Source organism: Oncorhynchus mykiss, chromosome 1 (genome assembly GCF_013265735.2).
Source record: "Oncorhynchus mykiss isolate Arlee chromosome 1, USDA_OmykA_1.1, whole genome shotgun sequence".
In the NCBI taxonomy this organism is placed as follows: Eukaryota; Metazoa; Chordata; class Actinopteri; order Salmoniformes; family Salmonidae; genus Oncorhynchus; species Oncorhynchus mykiss.
Window position 1 is genome coordinate 52,707,550 of NC_048565.1, and position 26,390 is coordinate 52,733,939.

At 43.5% G+C, this 26,390-nt stretch overlaps 1 protein-coding gene across 3 annotated transcripts; it reads left to right on the plus strand.

Moving 5' to 3' along the window:
* Window positions 1-15,289, plus strand: LOC110524813 (CCR4-NOT transcription complex subunit 4). Of its 3 annotated transcripts, XM_021604727.2 has the most exons (14): window positions 1-241; window positions 1,289-1,340; window positions 1,478-1,696; window positions 4,933-5,130; window positions 6,374-6,460; window positions 7,631-7,732; window positions 8,013-8,138; window positions 8,584-8,711; window positions 9,116-9,340; window positions 9,894-9,951; window positions 10,681-10,942; window positions 11,161-11,718; window positions 12,072-12,317; window positions 12,515-12,958. In XM_021604727.2, exons 3-14 carry the CDS (start codon window positions 1,523-1,525, stop codon window positions 12,895-12,897), a joined length of 2,547 nt encoding a protein of 848 aa, XP_021460402.2. In that variant the 5' UTR covers window positions 1-241; window positions 1,289-1,340; window positions 1,478-1,522; the 3' UTR covers window positions 12,898-12,958. The 3 variants fall into 3 exon arrangements, with proteins under 3 accessions (XP_021460402.2, XP_021460409.2, XP_021460418.2); XM_021604734.2 differs by lacking the exon at window positions 1,289-1,340 and having other exon boundaries at window positions 12,515-15,289; XM_021604743.2 differs by lacking the exon at window positions 1,289-1,340 and having other exon boundaries at window positions 12,072-12,314; window positions 12,515-12,897.
* Window positions 15,290-26,390: the final 11,101 nt, after the last annotated feature.

Consider the following 26,390-nt stretch of genomic DNA (forward strand, 5'->3'; position numbering starts at 1 on the left):
CATTCCCTCCTCCCTATTTTAACGCTAGTTAAGATGGTGGTTAGAGCGTAAAGTGTCTCTACAGATAAGAAAGAAAAGGGCAAAACATCTATCAAGCCTTTTGAATTATAGCGAAATAATAAGCCTAACATAATCTAAAGTGTCTATCTATACAAATCTGGACAGTTCAGAGACATTAGCAATCCCCGCCCAATTTGGTGTGACTGTCCATTTGGAGTGGAATCCCTGTAATACGGACAGGGTAAGTGGCTAGCAAGCTAGCCCAAACTATTATTGTAACTGTCTGCTACTGATTTCGTGGCAAAATAGCATTAGCTCCATGGTTGCATAAACGGATTGATACATTTTCTGTGTCAATGCCATCCTTTGCATCGTTGTCTATTTTTGGATTTAATGAACTGTCAATGGTTTACTGTGTCGGCGTCTGTTAGCTAGGAAACTAACGTTAGTAGGCCGCAGCCGCTAGCTAGCCAAGTTAGCTAACTGCGAATGCCAGCCTAGACTCTGAAGTTAGCTTGTAGGCTAATGTTAGCCTATTAGCACCTTCGTTGGTTAGCAAGCTGTCACTTTGTATTCACAAGACTCCATGTCTTGTGAACTTTGGTTAACTATTTATTCAACCCAACATTAAGTGCATGTACTTTTACTCGTCGACTTGAGTATTTTAAATTTTGTTTTAGCACCTGAACGGCTAGCTGATACATAATGTCATGCCGTGAACTAACATTAGAGAATCATTGCAAACCATTAGCAACATGCTAACGTTAGTTAGCTATCAAGCTGGTTGGAATAGCTAGTAACTATCAGTCAGCTGACGTTTGCTGCTTGCTTGTACAGCTGCACCAGAAAGAGGATAGGAGCGCGAAGCCCTTCGTATTTAGGCTGTAGTTTAACAATGGATTTTGAATTGCAATTCAACCAACTAGTGTTACCCTTGTAGCTAACGTTAGCTGGCATGTAGCTAGCTAGTTTTTGACGATATATTTAGCCTACTTACAATCAATAACTAGCTCTGTTTCAGTAACATCCTATTTGCAATTTACATCCCGGACAAGCGCAAACTCATCCTCAACAAACCCCAAGATTCGATAGGCCTGTTTATTTGATCAACCTGTGATGTAGTTGACAGCTACAAGATAGAACGCCCTCCTACTGTCAAAACACCACCTCATTCGTTTGTGCCTTCCACAAGCCACTACTTTGTAACAACTGCTAACACAGAAGATATTGATGAGCCTCATACCATTTAGCTTAGGCTACATGATAATAGGACATCCCTCTTTACCAGTACAACTAACTAAGTGAGCAGGTCCAGTTTAGGCCTAAATTTTGCATTGGCGGTAGGTAGTGTGTACTCTTCATGTTCTCCATTTCACAATTTATATTCTTCAGAAATGCTCCAAATAGAGTTTGAGTAACAATTGTGTCCATCTCAACTTTCTATCCTCTCATCCCTTACTACGCTTCTCCCTCCCAGCCCGTGACCAGCCGTGACATCTGCTCCACCTCGCCGTGCCATAGGATGTCCCACAGCCCCGAGATAAAGGACGACTCCATGGAGTGCCCTCTGTGCATGGAGCCGCTGGAGATTGACGACGTAAACTTCTTTCCCTGCACCTGCGGCTACCAGATCTGCCGCTTCTGTTGGCACCGCATCCGCACAGATGAGAACGGCCTCTGCCCTGCCTGCAGAAAGGTACATAACCTATTTTACCCTGGCCCTTACCTTACCCTTCCGCTGGCACTGCGTCCACACAGACAAGAACAGCCTTTGCCCATCCTGCAGAAAAGTGAGGCTGGCTGGCGGGTGGTGCTGTCAATAAACATAGGTGTTATGCAAATGTGCCATACAATCTCGTAGAATATTATTCTGCTCCCAACTCTCCTCAGAAGGATATACAGTGCATTTGGAAAGTATTCAGACCCCTGGACTTTTTCCAAATTTTGTTATGTTCCAGCCTTATTCTAAAATTGATCAAATATGTTTTTCCCCTCATCAATCTACACACAAAATACCCCATTGTGAAAAAGCAAAACTGTTTTTTTATTTTTACAAATGTATTAAAACCGGATACCTTATTTACATAAGTATTCAGACTAGAGGATGACCGATTAATCGGAATGGCCGATTAATTAGGTCCGACTTCAAGTTTTCATAACAATTGGTAATCGGCATTTTTGGACACCGATCATAATGCACTCCACGAGGAGACTGCGTGGCAGGCTTGACTACCTGTTATGTGAGTGCAGCAAGGAGCCAAGGTAAGGTGCTAGCTAGCATTAAACGTATCTTATAAAAACAATCAATCTTAACATAATCACCAGTTAACTACACATGGTTGATGATATTACTAGTTTATCTAGCTTGTCCTGCGTTGCATACAATCGATGCAGTGCCTGTTAATTAATCATTGAATCATAGCCTACTTCGCCATACGGTTATTTAACAAGCGCATTCGCAAAAAAAGCACTGTCGTTGCACCAATGTGTACCTAACCATTTACATCAACGCCTTTCTTAAAATCAATACACAAGTATATATTTTTAAACCTGCATATTTAGTTAATATTGCCTGCTAACATGCATTTCTTTTAACTAGGGAAATTGTGTCACTTCTCTTGCGTTCTGTGCAACAGTCAGGCTATATGCAGCAGGTTGGGCCGCCTGGCTCGTTGCGAACTGTGTGAAGACCAACTTCGCCAAACGGGGGATGACTTATCAAAAGTGCATTTGCGAAAAAAGCACAATTGTTGCACGAATGTACCTAACCATAAACTTCAATGCCTTTCTTAAAATCAATACACAGAGGTATATTTTTTAAACCTGCATATTTAGCTAAAAGAAATCCAGGTTAGCAGGCAATATTTAACTAGGGAAATTGTTTCACTTCTCTTGCATTAATTGCATGCAGAGTCAGGGTATATGCAACAGTTTGGGCCGCCTGGCTCGTTGCAAACTAATTTGCCCGAATTTTAAGTAATTATGACATAACATTGAAGGTTGTGCAATGTATCAGGAATATTTAGACTTAGGGATGCCACCCGTTAGATAAAATACGGAACAGTTCCGTATTTCACTGAAAGAATAAACATTTTGTTTTTGAAATTATAGTTTCCGGATTTGACCATATTAATGACATACTTAGTTTAGTTGTTTAGTTGTTTCCCTTGCTCTGCAAGGGCCGTGGCTTTTGTGGAGTGATGGGTAACTATGCTTCGAGGGTGGCTGTTGTCGATGTGTTCCTGGTTTGAGCCCAGGTAGGGGCGAGGAGAGGGACGGAAGCTATGTTACACTGGCAATACTAAAGTGCCTATAAGAACATCCAATAGTCAAAGCTATATGAATACAAATGGTATAGAGAGAAATAGTCCTATCATAACAACAACCTAAAACTTCTTACCTGGGAACATTGTAGACTCATGTTCAAAGAAACGGCCAGCTTTCATATGTTCTCATGTTCTGAGCAAGGAACTTAAACGTTCGTTTTTTTTACATGGCAAATATTGCACTTATACTTTCTTCTCCAACACTTTTGTTTTTGCATTATTTAAACCAAATTGAACATGTTTCATTATTTATTTGAGGCTAAATTGATTTTATTGATGTATTATATTAAGTTAAAATAAAATGGTTCATTCAGTATTGTTGTAATTGTCATTATTACAACCAAAAATTGGCCGATTAATCGGTATCGTCTTTATTGTGATCCTCCAATAATCAGTATCGGCGTTGAAAAATCATAATCGGTCGACCTCTAATTCAGACCCTTTGCTATGAGACTCAAAATTGAGCTCAGGTGCATCCTGTTTCCATTGGTCATCCTTGAGATGTTTCTACAACTTGATTGGAGTCCATCTGTGGTAAATTCAATTGATTGGACATGATTTGAAAAGGCACACACCTGTCTATGTAAGGTTCCACAGTTGACAGTGCATGTCAGAGAAAAAAAACAGGCCATGAAGTCAAAGGAATTGTCCTAGACCTCCACCAATCAGGCCTTTACGGTAGAGTGAACAGATGGAAGCCACTCCTCCAGAAACCACTCCTCCATAAATGGCACATGACATCTCGCTTGGAGTTTGCCAAAAGGCACCTAAAGGACTCTCAGACCATGAGAAACAAGATTTTCTGGTCTGATGAAACCAAGATTGAACTATTTGACCTGAATGCCAAGTGTCACGTCTGGAGGAATGCTGGCGCCATCCCTATGGTGAAGCATGGTGGTGGCAGCATCATGTGGTGGGGATGTTTTTCCGTGGCAGGGACTGGGAAACAAGTCAGGATCGAGGGAAAGATGAACAGAGCAAAGTATAGAGAGATCCTTGATGAAAACCTGCTCCAGAGTGTTCAGGACCACAGACTGGGGCGACCGTTCAACTTCCAACAGGACAACGACCCTAAGCACACAGCCAAGACAACGCAGGAGTGGTTTCAGCAAAAGTCTCTGAATGTCCTTGAGTGGCTCAGCCAGAGCTCGGACTTGAACCTGATTTAACATCTCTGGAGAGACCTGAAAATGGCTGTGTAGCGACTCTCCCCATCCACCCTGACAGAGCTTGAGAGGTTCTGCAGAGAAGAATGGGAGAAACTCCCAAAATACAGGTGTGACAAGCTTGTCGTGTTATACCCAAGGAGACTCTAGGCTGTAATCGCTTCCAAAGATGCTTCAACAAAGTACTGAGTGAAGGGTCTGAATACTACTTACTTATTTAATACATTTGTAAAAAATGTTAAACATGTTTTTGCTTTGTCATTATGGGGTGTTGTGTGTAGATTGATGGGAGGGGGGGGGGCAATTGAATACATTTTAGAATACGGCTGTAACAACATAATGTGGGAAAAAATGTAATGGGTCGGAATACTTTACAAATACGCTGTACCTACGTACAGGTGAGCTTACCTGTCTTTTTATCTCTGCCCCCTACCATCCAGCCGTACCCGGAGGACCCTGCGGTGTACAAGCCCCTGTCACAGGAGGAGATTCAGAGGATAAAGAATGAGAAGAAGCAGAAGCAGAACGAGAAGAAACAGAAGGTGACAGAGAATCGGAAACACCTGGCCAGTGTCAGGGTGGTGCAGAGAAACCTGGTTTTTGTTGTCGGGCTCTCTCAAAGGCTTGCAGACCCAGAGGTGAGACAGGACGCGTGTACACACACACACACACATGGGGTCAGGGTGGTGCAGAGAAACCTGGTGTTTGTCGGGCTCTCTCAAAGGCTCGCAGACCCAGAGGTGAGCCGGGACACGTGCGCACACACACATAGGGTCAGGGTGGTGCAGAGAAACCTGGTGTTCGATTCCACAATATAAGCCTACTACATAAATATAGACGTGTGTGTGAGTGAATCGGGGATTGTTTTTTAACCTTCTCTTTTATAAAATGACTAACCGGTTTCTAGTTTTTCTTTTATGCAAATCTTGATGCCCCCTCACGCCCAAAGGAAACGCTGGCATACCGAAAATGAAGATATTTAGTGAATTTCCTACCTAAAATGTCAAGACTGCTGCCACTTACAAAGGCATGCATTTTATGTCTATGCTATGGGCTGACTGTGGCTATCCCACGGCTGGATATGAGAAACACGGCTCTTTGCCTAGGGGTAAATATGTGGTCCTCTGTAGCTCATTTGGTAGAGCATGGCACTTGTAACGCCAGGATAGTGGTTTAGATTCCCGGGACCACCTGTACGTGAAGTGAATGCATTGCATGACTTTAAGTCTCTTTGTATAAAAGCGTCTCTCAAATGGCATGTATTATTTTATATATTTTTTTTTTTTATAGTTAAGGTGGCAAAATTCCACAAACATTTTTCAAAATTCTCAGGTTTTCCAGAAATTGGGAATCTTCCAACTAGGATTTCTGGAAAACCTGGGTGTTACTTGGGTGTTATTTTCCCACATCCGTTTTAAGCTAAAATGCCATAGGTTTCTTGTTCTATATGAAATACATTCCATGTGATCTACTATCCCATTTCCTTTACAGTTAACCCATGCATGCTTGTTTGCCTGGGCAATGTTTTTTGCTGCTTAAATGAGCTGTTGCACATAGAGTACATAGTTTTATCGTAGATTACTTGATGTCCACAGATGTGGGTGAAGAGCAAAATAATTTAGAACATTGTTCTAACACACACACACACATGCTAAATCTAAGTCCCCAGCCCTCCACTGTGCTTCAGCCATAACCTAGTTAGTGTGAGCGATATAGCATTTAATCTCACTATTCTCTTACTTGATCATATTTCTGGTCTACTGACCTAGCTATATTTGTTTTCCCTCCAACTGTATTTATACAATTCTGTTTGTGAACAATTTCCCCATAATGCTAGAGCATAGTACAATCATCCCTCTATTTGTCTCTGTTTCTCCACAGGTTCTAAAGAGGCCAGAGTATTTTGGGAAGTTTGGGAAAATACACAAGGTGGTCATCAACAACAGCACATCATATGCAGGTTCACAGGTAAGAGCGGGTTCTATGTGGCTCAGTTGGTGAAAGGCACGGTCGTGGGTTCAATTCCCGCAGAGATCCCATACAGAAAATATTTACACGGACTGTACTGTAAATCACTTTGGATAAAAGTGCCTGCTAAGTGGCACATCATAAGATGTGAGATTATTGAAACGTTGGTACTCTTTTTGATACCAGAACATGAAAAACGGTTCGGTGTTAGAATTTGTTTCTTCTGATATTTCTGTCTCACGTCGTCTACTGATTGGGAGAGGGGAGCTAACACGATGCTGGGCCGCAACATGCTCGCGCCCCACTCATGCTGCACAGAAGTTAACACATTTGAATAATGCAACATGGCATGTAGAAATGTTGCAATTGCAAATAACTGCACAAAACATGGTCCATTTACAGGCTAGAACACTTTACGATACAATAAGATACCGGTCGCTTTCAACTTTGTAGGCGAGCTTTCCTTGCTAGCTTACAGCGGAAGTTAACATCAGTTCACTACCCTAGTACTTTGTTTGCGATATTATATGAACATAATGCGAAAATAGGCTGATTTCCAAGCTAATTCTCACCTAAAACCATTAGTCATTGCCAAAAAAAACTTTCCTCAGCATCACGTCTTTCCAGTCTCTCTCACTGTGTGAATGACGTCATTAGGTCTTAGTGTGCACTTTTATAGAAGAGATCGTTTCTTCTACGCAAATGTGGATCAGTACAATAAAATAATTCCCAAATGGAAGGGAATTGTTCGCCCCATGATATCATCCAAAACATGCTCAATAACTCAATGCAACACACACTCCTATTGAATATGTATTCACCTGTGTTGTGAATAGGCATTGGCCTATTTTTATTTACCCACTTTATCTATAGAGATTTACCATTCAAATAAATGATTAGCATGAAGTTCTGTAGTTTTGTTTTTACCAAAGTCAAATTGATTGTGTAATTGGTTCGTTAATGCACACATGGTTGTCTCTGAAAAAAATCCACCTCATTTTAAATGATATTGAGCTCGAAAGATCTGTCTGGTTCAAATGCCACCCTGTGACTTTGGCTAATATATGTGGGATTGAATTCAACAGCAGGTGATTTCCTCTCAAATGTAAATATGGAGAATGGGGGACATGAACTACCTATTTAAAATGTTGACTGTTTTCTGATCCACAGGGTCCCAGTGCTAGTGCCTATGTCACTTACATCCGCTCTGAAGACGCCCTCAGAGCAATACAATGTGTGAACAATGTGGTGGTGGACGGTAGAACACTCAAGGTGTGAGACTTAACACACAGGAACAGACATTCAGGGCCGGTTTCCCCAGACACAGATTAAACCAAATCCTGGATAAAAGAAATTCCATTGAGGGTTAATTTTAGTCCAGGACTAGGCTAAATCTGTGTCTGGGAAACTGGTCGTAGAAGTATTTGGTGACTTTTTGTAAGGAATGCTATCAAATACTATATGACTTCTGACCTCAGCTGAAGAGAACATTCAACAGAATGTCATCACAAGTACATTTTCACTGAGCTTTCTGTCTGTTTTTGTATTGCAGGCTTCTTTAGGCACAACAAAATACTGCAGTTACTTCCTCAAAAGCATGCAGTGTCCCAAACCAGACTGTATGTATCTACACGAGCTGGGGGACGAGGCGGCTAGCTTTACGAAAGAGGAGATGCAGGTCAACAAACTGTTATTCTTCCTGTCTGTGTTTGGGTTGGTGGGTGACTAGAGATGGCAGATAACTTGACGTCATGTATTGAACTTGCCTGGGTGTCAGTAGGCCAGGGCATATGTGTCCGATGATGGTGACCAATCCAGTTTCTTCTCTTGGATCAATAGAGTTAATTCATTCAGATGTAAGGGTTAGGCCTGGCTGTGTTTTATATATTCTTCCCTTTAGAGAATTTGTTTGGTGTCTGCCACAATTTTGTATCGTATTCTTACTTCAAATTACTTCAGACCTCCGCATTAGTGTTTCTTGAATCTAGCCTGGTCCCAGATCTGTTTGTTGTATAGCCAACTCCTATAGTCGCTGCCACACAGTTGAATTGAGTTAGGTGCACAGTGGGAGCATTGTTATTATTCACTGCTAAAATGACTTAATGTAATGTTTGTGTCCTTAGGCCGGGAAACACCAAGAATATGAGCAAAAACTACTCCAGGACCTCTACAAAATGAACCCCAGCTTTCTACAAACACCAACGTGTTCAGGGGAAAAGTCCAAAAGCAAATCTTCAAATTCTACACAAAGGTACATTTGGTATTTTGGTTCTCCCCTCTATCTTTTTCTTCCACGCAGCATCCCTTGATTTGATGACATTGACCTTATTTGGGGGGGGCAGGACTGAGGTTGGGGAACCCTGGTCAACACAATGTATTTGCATATTTCTTTCTTGCAGTTTCTATTGTGTGCTTTTATTGTGAGACCTTGGGTGAGTAAGATCCATTGATACATGTAATGAATACATTATTTGAATGGCAAATAAACTTGATATGTGAAACCTCTCGCCGCAAACCCAAAAAGCAAATATTTGCACTGAAGGCCGTGGCACTAACAACTAGAACACCGCAGGCCGCAGTTCTCTCTCCAAGTCTTCCACACAACATCTCTCTCTTCCATGCTGACCTCTTGTTTTTGTCCATTTCTCAACACAGACCCAGCAACGGCAAGGACGGGTGGCCAACACTATCGGTGTATGGTGGCAAACTGGCCAATGGGCTGTCAGAGGACAGGAAATCTCCTCCGCTGCTAGACTGCTGTCTGGACCCAGAAGTCATGACCTCAGACGGGTTAGGACTTGGCCTGGGGCCGGACACAGGGATGGGGTCTGTCCAGGGGGCTGCCCTGTCCCCATTCTCTTCTAATTGTGACAGCAACGGGTAATCTATAGTAATATAGTAGTACATTTGTGGGGAAATGGGTATACCTAGTCAGTTGTACAACTGAAAATGTCTTCCTCATTTAACCCAACCCCTCTGAATCAGAGAGGTGCGGAGGGCTGCCTTAATCAACGTCTTCATTGGGTTAACTGCCTTGTTCAGGGGCAGAACTACAGATGTTTACCTTGTCAGCTCGGGGATTGGATCTAGCAGCCTTTCGGTTACTGGCCCATCGCTCCTACCCGCCAGGCTATTAGTCTTATATTAGTGAGGCTGGGGCTGGACACAGGGATGGGCTCTGTCCCCCTTCTACTCCAATTGTGACAGTGATCCCGTTATTACCGGGACAGACATACAGGCCGGCTGGAGTCGAGCTAAACCAAGCTGTACCGAGAAGACAAGGTTACACATTCACTATAGTTGCTGAAAGGGGAAATGTGAACAATAGAATAACTCACAGGCCAAACTGGCCACCTTTTTTTGGTCCCTTTTGTTAGGCCATGAACTACACAGCTGCGTAGTCTGATGCTGGTCTGTTTCTCTTTCCCTCTAGTCCCAGCGACAAACCTCCGGAATCAATGGGTATGGTGAATGGAGAGACTTTACAACAGGTAAGAAGACATGCTACCTTTAGATAATTTAACGTGTAGAAGTAAAGTATTTTAATCATTTGAATGTCTTTTCAAGATTCTTATAAATGTATAGATAATTACTTTATTTACATGTAGTACATAGGGATGGTATTAGAGAAATTATTGTCATATCTATCCAGACTAGACTGTTTCTTCCCTGAGCCATTTTTAAAGGCCCAGTGTCGTCCAAAATGGGACTTTCCTGCTTTTTCTATATATATTTCCACACTGAGGTTGGAATAATACAGTGAAAATTATGATAATGCCATTTTAGTGTAAGAGCTGTTTGAAAACACCGGCTGAAATTTCAGCATGTGTTGGTGGGATGTAGTTTTGGCCTGCCTGGTGACATCACCAGGCGGTAAATTAGTTATAGACCAATAAGAGTTCCAAACCCCTCTGCCAATAATAGCTCCTCAATTAATCAGACCACTCCCAGACAGTCCTAGCAAAATTATTGATTGGGAAATTGCTCTTTGCTAAGAAGCATTTTTAAAATGTATTTTGGACCATTTTAATTGAAAACAATCACAGTAAGGTACTTAATTGTTACCAAGAAATTATTTGATATTGACATGAAAACGGCTGCATTGGTTGGACCTTTAAAAGATTTGTTTTCATTATGAATTATTATTGTTTACACATGTTAGACGGTATTAACGGTATCCCCCCACTAATTTAGTCCCCTTATTCCTTTCCCCCTTCCAGATGCCTAACCGCGAGTCCCCTTCCCCTCCCCCGGGGCTGACTAAGCCCCCCAGCAGTCTGGTGGTTCCCATCACTGTAGCAGACCTCACCGCCCGCTCGCCCTTCGAGGGGGCTGCTGCAGAGTCCCAGTCCCTGTTCTCCGACAACAGTAACTTCAGACACCCCAACCCCATCCCGTCCGGCCTGCCCCCCTTCGCCAGCTCGCCTAGAGGGGGATCCGACTGGCCCATGACCCCCGAACCACAGAGCCTCTTCGCATCAGGTGGGTTGTGTGGGGCAGAATCACGCAGATGCACGAGCGCACACGCACTCCGTCACGTTTAAGAAACAATGCTTCCGTTAACAAAGGCAGTTTCTGCTCCACTGTTTGAACCTTGTGCCAATGAAGACAAAAGTTACACACTTGTCTCTCCTTGCTGTGGATTCATTTGACTAACGTTGCTAACCACTTGCTAACTCTTCCACCCTTGCTCTCCTCAGACACAATACCGGTCTCCTCCTCCACAGACTGGCAGGCAGCCTTCGGCTTCGGCTCCTCTACTAAACAGCAGCAGGATGACGACTTGGGCTTCGACCCCTTTGACGTGACACGGAAGGCCCTGGCTGACCTCATTGAGAAGGAGCTGTCAGTCCAGGACCAGCCCAGTCCCCTGGGGTCCCCCAGCCCCTTTGGCCTCCACCACCCCGGGTCCCACCACGGCCTCCACATGCCCCTCTCCAACCCCAACCATTTCCCCAGCAGCATTGGACCTCCACCCCGGCTCTCTCAGCTCCACCACAGGCACATTTCTAGCTCCTTTAGTTTCCCTGGTTCCCAGAGTCAGAGCAGTCATCATGGTGGAAGTCAGGCTGCCCAGGCCGCTGCAGCTCGGCATACCTGGATGGGCATGCCTCCCTCGGCACGCAGCAATAACCACCTCCTCTCACACTTGAACCACTCGGCCAATGCTGGAGGAGGACATAGCAACTTCCTGGACTTGAGCATGCCTCCTCAGCACCACAGTCACAATACAGGGCTGGGAGGGATCCCCATGTCAGGTAGGATACCCTGGGTCTGTTTTCTGGGAGTGTTGGGGTCAGTTATGTCCCGTGTCAAATGGAATTGACCCTAACCCTGGTTGAGTCGGGTTTAGCGCAATCTGTTCAGTATGAACGTACAAGCATTGAACTTCAAAACGTATGTAATCGTTTTGCCTGTTTTGATCATGTCATATTGACCTTGCGAGAAACATATTACATGCAGATGCATTTCTGTGTTTTGCCCTGTGAAGACTTACAAATCTATATTAAATGTCTTCTCTACCGTTGATATCTTTTTTTACAGAAGCAAAGCAGCACTCCTTATGTTCTCACTTATCCCTGATGAAATGTATTTTTCTCTCTCTCTGCAGAAAACAGCAGTTCTATAGACGGCCTCAATGTGAAAGAATGGCAGGACGGTTTGAGAGCTCTCCTCCCCAACATCAACATCAACTTCGGGGGTCTCCCCAACTCCTCCTCCTCTTCCTCTTCCTCCTCTTCCTCCAGTATGAACCACATGGGGGGTCCCGGGGGGCTAAATGGGCCAGGGGGACTCTCACACAGTCTCAGCTGGGATGGTACGGCCAGCTGGATGGACCCAGCTATCATCACAGGTAGTGAGTAACTTTACATTTTGTTTATTTTAAACAAATGTATCTTTGTTGTATTGCACCGTTTCCCCAAACTCTGTCCTAGGAATCCCAAGGGGTGCATGTGTAGTTTTCTGCCGTATCACTACACAGCTGATTCAAATTGTCACTTCCAACCAGAATCTACATCTTCATTCACCTCTTTCTTTCTCTCCTCACCTCAGGCATCCCAGCCTCAGCAGGCAGCAGTTTAGACTGTCTCCAGGAGGACCAGAACCCTCCCCACTGGCTCAAATCCCTACAGGCCCTGACAGAGATGGACGGCCCTGCACTGCCATCACTCCCCCAGCAGCCCCAGAACCAGCAACACCAGTCCCTCCACCACAGCCACCACCATGGCCTCCTAGACCAGGCCTCCTCACACCCACACCTCCACCACAGAGCAGGCTCTGGTTGGGCCCCCTACCTGCCCGGCCTGACCCAGCCCACACACCCCAACCCCAGCCAATTCCACAGCCCTCCCCCAGGCTTCCAGACAGCCTTCAGACCCCCAGGCCAAAGCGCCACAGAGTTGCTACAGAGCGCCTCCGCCGGGGACCGCCACTAAACTAAAGACAGATTACAGCCGACTACCCCCGACCCACGTCGTAATCCCGATCCCCAATGCAATACAGATACAGTACACACACTAATCTGCAGATTATCAGATTATGAAAATTATTAACAAAATAACAAGGCTTTCTTTTTCTTTCTCCTTCCTCCTTTTTTTCTATTCTAAAGGCCTATTTGTTTGTTTTGGTTTTTGTGGCACATGACATGAATGACCTGTTAACCCTTTATGTCTGCTACTGACCGGCCCCACTGAGCTCCAGTAGTCAGGGTCGCCTTCAGTAGGATGCACCGTAGTCAAACGTTTTCCAACGGAAAAATGAAAAGGAGCGTTTCTTATTGGGCTGATAAGTCCATGTAAGTCCCTCATGGATTTCTTTTGTTTGGTGCATAATGAACACGACCCATATGAATTGTTTGGGATCAGAGCGGTGCTGACTACTCTGAGCTTCACGTGGAGTCTGTCCGTATGATCTAGACGAGCACAGAGAATAGGAGCAGTGATACATTTTGTGACACCCAAGACGATAACTCCAAATGTACAGGAGTCCAGATTAACTAACATGAGTAATTTTTAAGAAGTAAATTTATGATTAAATATGAAACCTGTAGGAAAATCGTCCTGAAAAAAAGTGAAGTCATGATTACTCTTTGAGAATGAAGCAACAAACTGAATAGTGAATCTGCTCTTAAAACTTTGCCCCAAGGGCCCTCATCCTCCCCACTTTGAATAAAACAGGAGACTGAATGAAACGGTTAACACTCACTCAGTGCAGAGAAGCTTTAAGGCGAACTATAACTTTAAGGCAAAAATGATACCAAATGCCTTTTAACTGATTAAGAGGAGGTAGGATTGAAAATCTTTCGAGAAAAACAGGGGTAAAAATTACTTCAGGCTTGTTTTAATTGGTTCAGATGACAGAAAATGATGCAGACAGAGATGGTAACAGATGGATATAATGTTAGGATGTGGGAGTTGAGGGCACAGCCAAGCCAATCTGCTTCCCTGTTAGGCAGGGTCACAATGGTCACGTTCCAGGCTGACAATATTGCAGTCACGCTGCACTCACGCAGCAACCAATGGTCATCGACTTTGCTGACTGGTGTCAGTCTGCTATATCATATGCGGTTAACTGATATAACTGATTAGCTATACCTGATTAACTAGTTAGCTGATACAGGCATTGTGAGATCTGGCAGGCAACTGCAATGTAGTCTGCCTGGAATGCGCCCCAATGGCCTGTCTTGTACAGGTCATTAAAACCCACATTCCCTTTGGGGTCATGGTGCCCCATCCTGTAGTAGAGGCAAGATTCAGTTCGACCTCTGTATCAGAGGATGGAGCACTGCCTAACTGGGGGACTGACCGCCGGGGTTCGAAGAATAATAATTAGTCTCACGACTATTCTCAGATTGGAAGAAGAATAGGCCTAGTGTCAGGATACCAGACCTCAGCACGTTACATGCTAGTTCTGGGGAAACTAAGAATGGCTGTAGTGGAGGCATAAATTGAAGAACAATATTTAAAGGAAAACACCCCAAAATGATATTTTGATATCATTTCATTAGTTGATTGTTGAAGTCCCAATTTTTTTGCATGGCAGCAATCAAGTTAAGATGTTTAACATTCAAAATTCAGATTTACTGCTGTTAAGCTCTTTTTTTCATAACATGCTGCGTTTTGCATCATATGAAGCAAAATGCATCATACCAGCTGTTTTTTTTTTCTTCAGTTTTTTTGAAAGTTTGGGATTATAACAGCAGTGGACTGAATGTTTTGGGGTGGAATTTTACTTTAAAGACTGTTGGAGGGAAGATGGGACATCCTAAGGTGTAGGGTTTGGTCTGATACGCACAGTGCCACTGTGTGGCAACTACAGTAGCTAAACCCTTATCAGGAAAGTCACAAGAAGACCCAACAGATAAATGATGACAGGGTTGATGAAAAGGCTTCCTAGATGTCACGATGTCCTGATATGCACCTGTAGAAAAGAGTGAGAATTTAAATAATGTCATGCGATATCGGAGATTGTGTGAAAGGAAGGTGCTAGAAGACGATGACAAATGACGGCTAGCAATTTAATCCAAGGAGCGCTCTGCCTCTGACTGGGCCTTGCGAATGAATAACCTCCCTTCACAACCTTTTATTTTTAAGTCTTAACTCCATAATATCTACATCTTTATCTCTCTCTTTCTCTCTCCTGCTATATCCCCTATTAAAACATTATTCACTAGAAACATGAACTGATCCAGGTGAAACCAACAATCAGTCATACTTACTGTGGTTTTTAACGTGATGCGGAGATATAAAACACAATGAGGAGCTTAAAGGAATTGAACTGTCCACTGCCCGTCTGGAAAAACAAACCTTAAATAAAATGAAAAACCCAGTGCTCGAGTTGGCTCTTTTTGTTGTTTCAGAGATTCACACTATCACGTTTCAATGTTGTTTTTCTTCAAGTTCAAGTATTACACAGGCTGTTCTAATCTATCATAACTTGTAACACTGGCTATATCAACAACTCTCAGGGTCTGTTAGTTTCCTGGACTCTAGATTAAGCCTAGTCTTGGACTAAAAATGTATGTCACTGGAGAATTTCCATTGAGCAATCTTTCTAGTCCAGGATTAGACTTGATCTGCCCCCGGGAAACCGAGTCCTGTTTCTGACGTAACGTGTGCTTGATCTCCACAGCATGAAGACCAGCATTTTAAGACCAGGAGAACATTTGAATGACCTTAACAAATGTTGACACCACAAACTAAGTCAATAAATAATTTCTTCAGGCTTTCTCTCCACTAGGGGCCAGTCTGTCTTTACTCAGTGCTCCGGCTCTGCAGTCCAAACACTGGATGTCCCAAATGGCATCCTATTCCCTATTTACTGCACTTCGTTTTTACTAGGGCCCTGGACAAAGGTAGTACACTAAATGGGGAATAGGATAGGATACCATTTGGGATGATGCCTCTGTCTCCCCAGACAAGGTTACAGAGAGCTTGGTGAAATGTTGATGCTGAAGGTTGTCTCTGGGTACATTGTCTTCATTGATTCTCCCCTGTAAAACGAATTGTTTAATTCTGTCCCAACTGATAATATTGACATTGTCCTAAATTGATTTATTGACTTTGAGAAAGATGGCAGGAGTATGTAGCTAAGAAGATATCTGCCATTTTTGTTTGTGTGTATGTGTTATATATGTGTTGTATATGTGTTATATATGTGTTGTATATGTGTTATATATGTGTTGTATATGTGTTGTATATGTGTTATATATGTGTTGTATATGTGTTATATATGTGTTGTATATGTGTTATATATGTGTGTGTAGGTGAGCAGGGGATGAAGTTTATATTAGTTATTCCATATGCAGTCCTCAACCTCCCCCTGTGCTGTGCAGCCAGACAGCCTATGTTCTATACTGTAGCTACCTGCAGCAGAATAGCAGTGGGCTCTGTAGCTACCTGCAGCAGAATAGTAGTGGACTCTGTAGCTACCTGCAGAAGAATAGTAGTGTGCTCTGTAGCTACCTGCAGTAGAATAGCAGTGGGCTCTGTAGCTACCTGCAGAAGAATAGCAGTGGGCTCTGTAGCTACCTGCAGCAGAATAGTAGTGGGCTCTGTAGATACCTGCAGCAGAATAGTAGTGGACTCTGTAGCTACATGCAGAAGAATAGCAGTGGGCTCTGTAGCTACCTGCAGAATAATAGCAGTGGGCTCTGTAGCTACCTGCAGAAGAATAGCAGTGGACTCTGTAGCTACCTGCAGAATAATAGCAGTGGGCTCTGTAGCTACCTGCAGAATAATAGCAGTGGGCTCTGTAGCTACCTGCAGCAGAATAGTAGTGGGCTCTGTGTCCTCTAGGAGCTCTGAGAGATTAAAGGTAACAATGGGGACACTAATTCTGTGACATCACTATTGTCAGTCTTGTAATGTGGTGACAGAATCCCATTGTGATTTCAACACCTCACCCTGGGAGAGTAATGTTAATCTTACTGTTAATGGCTGTCTTCCTATTACATCTGAAAAAAGGTTATGCTAATGCATCATGACGTTATGAATCCACCCGTCCTCTTCCATAATGTTACCGCTGGTGTTCCCTGTGTGACTTACACATCCCGCGCAGCTAGGATGTTCTGTTTATCTTCTTGCCTGTATAGGTGTTGAATGAATGTCTTTCTATTTGACGGAATTAGTTCAATCTAAAGCAAGGTCATTATATTGCATCATGACCGTATGAGAACTCAACCATGTTCATATGTTACCTTTGTTCTTCCCAGTCTGTGACTTACTTGCCTCACACCATGTTGTCTGAATGTTTACCCTCTTCCCTAGAGCGGTAAATGAATGTCCTATTTAAATACGAGGTTTCATCCTGAGACAAGGTTATGCTATGAATCCAACGTCGTCCATAATGTTACCTCTGGTCTTCCCACTGGGACTTCGACACCCCGCCTGCCAGAGTTGAGCTGTCACCTAATATTTATCATTTTCACTGAGCCCAAGCGCTCATCGTTCTCTTCTGTTTACCTCTGGTCTGCCTGGTCAGTGTGACTGTTACACTCTTAGAAATAAATGTGCTAAGTAGATCCATGTAGAGTTATTTGGTTTGTCCCCATAGGGGAATGCTTTTTGGTTGCTAGGTAGAACACTTTTCTGAGGGTTCTACCTAGAACCTTCTAATTAGGGTTTGTCATAGAACCCTCTAGTCTAAATGGTTCTATCTAGAACCCTCTATAAATGGTTCCTACAAAGGACCCTTTTATCATCTAAAGGTTCTTCCTAGAATCCTCTGAGCGGTTCCACCAGCCTTTAATTAGTTATTCAAATTCAACTCTTTTGACAATACATTACGTATACTGAGTGTACAAAACGTAAGGAATACCTTCCTAATATTGAGTCGCACCCCCTTTTGCCCTCAGAACAGCCTCAATTCGTTGGGGCATGGAGTACAAGGCGTCGAAGGCATTCCACAGGGATGCTGGCCTGTGTTGACTCCAATACTTCCCAAAGTTGTGTCAAATTGGCTGGATGTCCTTTGGGTGGTGGATTATTCTTGATACATGGGAAATTATTGAGTGAAAACCCCAGCAGTGTTGCGGTTCTTGACACACTCAAACCGGTGCGCCTGGTACCTGCCTCCATACCCCGTTCGAAAGGGACTTAGATATTTTGTCTTGCCCGTTCATCCTCTGAATGGCACACATACACAATCCATGTCTGTCTCCTCCCCTTGATCTACACTGAATTGTGTATGTGAAGTGGATTTTAACATGTGACATCAATAAGGATCATAGTTATCAACTGGACTTGCTAACTCTTCTTGAAGTGCTCTGTTAGTTAAGGGCTTGTAGTAAGTAAGCATTTCACAGTAAAGTCTACACTTGTTGTATTCTTCACGTGACAAATAAAGTTTGATTTCATAGTATATGTCATTGAAAAAACATGTTTTGTAGACTCAGTGTATATCCTAAGGCCTTTTTTGAGGGCATAGTCATACCCTAAGAAACACCTGGCTTACATGCCACATTAGACTGGTGTGCAAAGTGATGCTTAATTCCTATTGCAAATCCAGCCAGAAGATTAACAATTTGAAATTTTACTCACCTACAACCTGCATTCAAAATGACTGCCATGGTAGGAAAGATTTATAATCGAGATGACTGTAGATCTTTCTATCGTGTTATTGGCCGTACGTTTGTTTGTGTAACTCTTGTTGTTTTTGTCGCACTGCTTTGCTTTATCTTGGCCAGGTCGCAGTTGTGAATGAGAACTTGTTCTCAACTGGCCTACCTGGTAAAATAAAGGTAAAATAAAATAACCATGTAAACTGGATTAGCCATCTCAGTAACGAGTGCAATAAGTCCAACTACGAACAGATTAGATTTGTTTGGGAAATGTATTATAAACAATTCTAAAAAATCAACCTGCTATAGAGCATGCTGGGAAATGTGATAATGTGTGTGGTTTTGAGTGTTTTACCTTACACAGAGTGAAAATGGCACAGTCACCCCTAGTTCACCAACACCGTTTTTTTTACACCACTGAGTGTTAATTTACCTCTTTGTTACACTGAAAAACCAACACTTGGTATCACTGGCCAATTTGCTGGGCAGACATATTCTCATATTGGCTACAGTTTAAAACATTCTTACACCTTTCTTTTTAAACTCTAGAGGGTTCAAGTTTAAACACTGAGGTGAACACTCATGCTCAAAGCACTATTTAAAGGAAAGGGGAAAAATATAAAGTTTATTCAGATTTAGAAGGGTTCTGTATAGAACCGTTCTTCTTTTACATTTTATTTCACCTTTATTTAACCAGGTAGTTCAGTTGAGGACAAGTTCTCATTTACAACTGCGACCTGACCAAGATAAAGCTAAGCAGTGCCACATAAACAACAACATAGAGTTACACATGGAAAAACAAACGTACAGTCAATAACACAATAGGAAAAAATCTATATACAGTGTGTGCAAATGAGGTAAGATGAGGGAGGTAAGGCAATAAATAGGCCGTAGTGGCGAAGTAATTACAATGTAGCAATTAAACACTGGAGTGATAGATGTGCAGAAGATGAATGTGCAAGTAGAGATACTGGGGTGCAAAGGAGAAAAAAATAATATGGGGAAGAGGGAGTTGGATGGGCTACTTACAGATGGGCTATGTACATGTGCAATAATCTGTGAGCTGCTCTGACAGCTGATGTTTAAAGTTAGTGAGGGAGATATGAGTCTCCAGCTTCAGCGATTTTTGCAATTTGTTCCAGTCATTGGCATCAGAGAACTGGAAGGAAAGGCGTCCAAAGTGGGAATAGGCTTTGGGGGTTACCAGTGAAATATACCTGCTGGAGCTCGTGCTATGGTGACCAGTGAGCTGAGATAAGTTGGAGCTTTACCTAGCAAAGAAGGCTAGGCTTTACCTTGCCTTCCAAAGAATCCTTCTTGCCTTCCATAGAGTCACCAAAGAACACTTTCTTCCAAAAACTCTTCTGATGATGAAAAGGGTTTTTAGGTCGAATTTGCCCTACAAAGAACCATTGTCCTCCAAAAAGGTTGGGGTGACTGGAGGCTGAAGCTGCCCTCTGAGACTTGCCCCCACTGCCCTACAGCCGGCCCAGCATTAGAAGATGAGGCGGGACACTCTTCATTATAAAAGTTATGTTTATTGTAGATCCATGATTTAAACATAATCTGACATTTTATCAGAGACGTGACCCAGCCCTCTGAGTCCGGTTGCCCCAGCATTGCCTTTTGAGTTCATCCCAGCCTAGGCCCCAGTCCCCCTGGGCCAACACAGCCCCCATGGCCAAGCAGCCCCATGGCCGTCCAGGTGCTGAGGAGGCACTAACAGCTAACAGAGGATGTGAATAATGCAGACAGCCAGCAGATTCTGGGGCAGTGACAATGAGTCAGCAACACAGAGGCAGTAGAGGGGGAGGCACTGCTCTCTCTTTCTCTCTCTGCTCAGTGTTCCTGGTCGGGCAATCACACACCCACACAGGAGAGCAGAGTGCTTTCACACAACAAGCACCTCGCACATTCACAGCTGAAGTGATTTTGCACAATTGAGGCCTGATATGTATTTTGGAATTATAAATAGTTTTACATATATAATTGTTTGTAAGACATTCTTTGTAAGAATCAAGTATTACCTGAAGGTTGGAATCTGTAATGGAAAAGAGAACATGTAGTCTGTGGGCTGCATGACTGGGAAAGTCACTGTAGGAAATCCAATACTGTTTTTTAATAGCTTGTGTGCGTGAGCGGGCTGGGTTGGCCAGTCAGATTCCTCTGGTTAGCTTTGTCTTTGGCAGGGCCAGGAAAGAAATCTCAAACAAATAAAAAAAATGATTGATTAACTTATTGATTGCCTTATTTTGCTGCAATGGTGTATTCATGCTAGTTATTGTAGTGCTTCTTGCTATGTGAGAACAGGGAGACAGTAATGGGCATGGTGATGAATCATACTCTGTAATAATGCGCTCATTGTTACTGTTTTTGCTGCAGCTTCTGCTCTGGGAATTGAGTAACACACACACACACACACACACACACACACACACACACACACACACACACACACACACACGTCACTTAAAGGTCTGACATCCAGGTTTTCCTGCCTCCTAGAGGGCCTGCTTGCTGCAAAATGTGTAGGGTATTCTCTATAGCTGCTGTGCCTTATGTCTGTGCTGTCCTTGAATGATCCTCTGTACCTGGGGGAGGGTACCATAATCCATCTCAGGAGCACACACTAAGAACGTTGCAAACACACACACGCATACAGTACATATACACAATCCATCTCAGAATCCCACACACACAGGTTAACCGCTAGAGTCGATGTCCGCCCCTTCCGGAAATCTAATTAGCATAATACAAAAATCCCCATAAAAATCTGTCAATTTAAGTTAGAGATATCTGCAATGGATGCGCCTCAATCCGCCGCATCCGCCGATGTCACACTTCCGCATCTGCGGGGAAAGGTGACAGAGCTAGAGCACTGTTTGTCAGACCATGAGACATTCCGAAAATCGGTCTTCTCACAAAATCGTCTGTAGCGTTCGAATGTTTTGGCCTACAAACTACCATACATTACTCTATATACATACAGTGGGGCAAAAAAGTATTTAGTCTGCCACCAATTGTGCAAGTTCTCCCACTTAAAAAGATGAGAGAGGCCTGTAATTTTCATCATAGGTACACTTCAACTATGACAGACAAAATGAGGAAAAAAAATCCAGAAAATCACATTGTAGGATTTTTTATGAATTTATTTGCAAATTATGGTGGAAAATGTGTATTTGGTCACCTACAAACAAGCAAGATTTCTGGCTCTCACAGACCTGTAACTTCTTCTTTAAGAGGCTCCTCTGTCCTCCACTCGTTACCTGTATTAATGGCACCTGTTTGAACTTGTTAATTGAAATAACCCATCTGCAACCGCCTGACTGTATGTGATAAAGTGAAAATCTGAGGCCTGCACCAAATATAGAATGTGGGCTGTACTGTTTTTCCCAAAGGCCTATGTTTCTGCTTATAATTTATGACATTTTGTTATGCTATTTGTTAGTCAGCTTGTCTATAGTTAGACTAAATAAATCATTGCTTACCAGAATAAGCATAAATTGATGGCATAAATTGATAGAATGCATATATTGAAAGAATGGTTCAATCTAGTTGACATCGGTAAAGTTTGTAATCTCTTTCCTCTTTCATCTCCGTTTTTCTCGTGCAGCAAAGACGTTTAGGGACTGGGGAGAATATAAATTGCTGGTGCAGGTGAACAAACAGCTGACCCGGGCGTCACTAACACACAATCCATCTCAGGATCATATGATGACGGACAGATTATAATTACCTGGTGCAGGGTGCTAGGTGGTAAAACCTGTTGGGACAGACAGCTCTCTCTCTCTCAGCATCTCAGCAAAAAGCACTCTTCCCAATTTTCAGCTATCCCAAATAGCACCCTATTCACTTAGTGCATGACTTTTGACCAGGCCCAGGCTCTCTAAAGCAGAGAAAGAGAGAGATTAGTCCTCTGTTGCTGCAAACTCACAACTCATAATCCTGTGGAAGGGGTTTACTGTAAATGTGCGTTGCAGTCATGCAGCTCCCGTTGGCCCACAGCCCCATTGTGTAATAATGAGTCTATAGGTCTGTTCGTGACTCACGAAGGGAAGTTGTTTATGTTTAACTGCACTTTACTCAGTGCCCTGTCCTACAGTTCCTGGTAACAGAGAGGGAATCATATCTGGTTTCCCTGAATTTGCTATTTTCTCCTGGGTTTCCCTGTGTAAGGTGAGTCATACTGCATTGCCAATCTTGGACGTCACAATATCCGACCCTCACATCACGTTCGGCCGATTACAACTAATATTCATCCCTATTTATCTCCCATAACACCCGAGTTGTAGTGTAACAACAAAGATACTCCCATAGAGACACAAGAGAATGTGTTCTTTTTCATTCTGTGGCTATCCCTCTCAGAGGTCAAGACCAAGTACTCTGGCAAAAAGTCGCCCAATGCGGAGGTTTTCCACAGAAGTATGTGAAGCGATACAAAATCAATAGAGAGGGAGAGGAGACCTTAGATGAATGACTTTCACACTGTGGTCCAGACAGATAGAGAGCAAGCCGCGCTGATGGGACTGCCTGCTATGTGATCTATGGGTGAGGAGGGTGAGGGGATGAGTGGTGGGAGGAGGAGCAGAGGGTGGAGGGGCAGAGATGGAGATGGGGTAAGGAGGGGAGTGAGTAGGTCTTGTGGATAATGAGCCTTTTCTCCAGTGATTTATCCAAAGCACTAGACTTAGCCATAGAGTCAAGAACTGTGGGCCTTGTCTAGATGTGCCTTGACCAATTAGAGGGATTGTAATGGGTTTGCAAAGCTTTCTACTGTACTGTACATCTATGGTATGGCTGCACACATTGTACAGCCTACGTCAGCATTCATTCGTGCACTCAAACTGTCTTTTCCTCTGTGGTTTCTATTGGCTAACCCCTTATGTGCTGCTGTGGTGCAGTGTGTTATGTGCAGCGATGCTGTAATCCAATCGGTAAATTCATATTAATGCCTGGATTGGATGATGCTAACTTTCAGCTTTTCTCCCCCAGACAGGCCTGCTGACACTGCATGATGTATAGAGGGACTGTAAGATGAGATCTTCTTCCTGGGTTGGTATCGACAAGAACACATTCTAGACTGGTTTGCTAACCCAACAAGAACAGACTGGACTAGTCTGGACTGGATCTAGCTTTAAGAACCGGCAAGATAACGCAGAGGAACGGAAGGACTTTTGCTGTAGGTGAGTGGAAGATTTACACCTTAGATGGCCGCTGTCCACTGTCATGTCGTGCTGAACCTTAGAGTTATGATTCATTCACCGTCTGCTTTCGTGGTGCTGAATCGTAGATGGCCGCTGTTACAGAGGGTTTGTTTACTTTAGCAGCGTTTTACCTTTTACGTGGGTGAACCTTTTATATGGATGAACGAATGAATGGATGAATCAATGAAGATGTGGTTCTAGGCCACTCCACGCCTAGTAATCTATCCCTCATCTTGCTTTCCTTTTCTCCCTGGTCTGTCCTGAATCTCTCATCTATTTCTCATTTATTTCTTTGCTGTATTACTGCCGGGGTGTAGAGCTGTCAGTGGCGTGAGGTAAAGAGCAGGCACATTTAACCGCCCTGCCTGACTTCCAACAAAAAAAAACATTTTGGACTGCTGCGTCTCAAATGCCACCCTATTCATTATATAGTGCACTCCTTTTGACCACGGTTCATTGGCCCAAACGTGCCAGCCTGACAGCTCCACAAAGTGGTGCACTATATAGGGAATAGGGTGCCATTTGGGACAGGCCCGTGGATTTCCACAAGGACAAAGTAGGGGAAATATGTCCTTAATAATTAAGCAAGTGTGGCAGCAGCACAGCAGCTGCAGCCTGCCTCTCCTCTCTCTTTGATGGAGGTAATGCAGCGAGGAAGTGGGCCACAGTAGAAATGAATGTGTGGGGAGGGGTGGGGGTGTTACATACACATACACAAAGGTATGTACACATGCACACACACACACACACACACACACACAGACACACACACACACACACACATACACACAAAAACACTCACACAAACAGACACACACATCCTTCCTTCCATCCTTCCTTCGGTGTTGGGTGGGGTAAAGGCCTAAGAGTGAGCGGGGTGGGATTAGGGCTATACACTATTCTACAGGAAGTGGAGGTACTACAGTATCGCTGTCAAAGCAGATTTTGTACATGTAAACACTTGATTTGGACTGTTTTGGACTGAGATATGCAAGAGGGGTTACGTGCACTAATTATATATAATATAAACATTTTTGAATGCAGAAAACAAATTACATGTGGAAATAACATGGGGTGAGTGCCTGTCTTTACTGAACTTGATCTGGAATAGCAAGTAAACCAGAAGCCTGACTCAGGAAAAACAGCAGGCCTGTGTGTGCGTGTGTGTGTGTGTCTGCGTGTGTATGTGTCTGTTAAAAACAGATACACTAGTACATGGCTAAAAGTATGTGGACACCCCTTCAAATTAGTGGATTTGGCTATTTCAGCCACACCCGTTGCTGACAGGTGTACAAAATCAAGCTCACAGCCATGCAATCTCCATAGACAAACATTGGCAGTAGACTGGCCTGTACTGAAGAGCTCAGTGATGCCACCTTTCCAACAAGTCAGTCTGTCAAATTTGTGCCCTGCTAGAGCTGCCCCGGTCAACTGTAAGTGCTGTTATTGTGAAGGGGAAACATCGAGGAGCAAAAACAGCTCAGCCACAAAGTGGGAGACCACACAAGTTCACAGAACGGGACTGCTGATTGCTGAAGAGCGTATCGAGTAAAATTGTCTATCCTCAGTTGCAACACTCACTACCGAGTTCCAAACTGGCTCTGTAAGCAACGTCAGCACAAGAACTGTTTGTCGGGAGCTTCTGGAAATGGGTTTCCATGGCCGAGCAGCCGCACACAAGCCTAAGATCACCATGCGCAATGCCAAGTGTCGAATGGTGTAAAGCTCGCCGCCATTGGATTCTGGAGCAGTGGAAAGTTCCAGTGAAGGGAAATATTAACTCTTCAGCATCAATGACATTCTAGATGATTCTGTGCTTCCAACTTCAAATCAAATCAAATGTTATTTGTCACATACACGTGTTTAGCAGATGTTATTGCAGGTGTAGCGAAATGCTTGTGTTTCTAGCTCCAACAGTGCAGTAATATCTAACACGTAATATCTAACAACACACACAATCTAAAGTAAAGGAATGGAATTAAAAATGTATAAATATTTGGACAAGCAATGTCAGAGCAGCATAGACTAAGATACAGTAGAATAGGACTGAATACAGTATATACATTTGAGTTGAGTAATGCAAAATATGTAAACATTATTAAATTGACTGGTGTTCCAGTTATTAATGTCTATGTATAGGGCAGCAGCCTCTAATGTGCTAGTTATGCCTCTTTAACAGTCTGATGGCCTTGAGATAGAAGCTGTTTTTCAGTTTCTCGGTCCCAGTTTTCATGCACCTGTACTGACCTCGCCTTCTGGATGATAGTGGTTGTGCGTTGGCTAGACCCTCTAGAGAGCCCTGCAGTTGCGGGTGATGAGTTTGCGGGTGGTGCATTTGCCGTACCAGGCAGTGATACAGCCCGACAGGATGCTCTCAATTGTGCATCTGTGAGGGTTTTACATGCCAAGCCAAATGTCTTCAGCCTCCTGAGGGTACAGGAACAATGGTGGACATCTTGAAGCATGTGGGGACAACAGACTGGGATAGGGAGAGATTGAATATGTCCGTAAACACTCCAGCCTGCTGGACTGTGCATGCTGTGAGGACGCAGCTAGGGATGCCGTCTGGGCCGGCAGCCTTGCGAGGATTAACACGCTTAAATGTCTTACTCACGTTGGCCACAGAGAAGCAGAGCCCACAGTCCTTTGTAGCAGGCCGCATCGG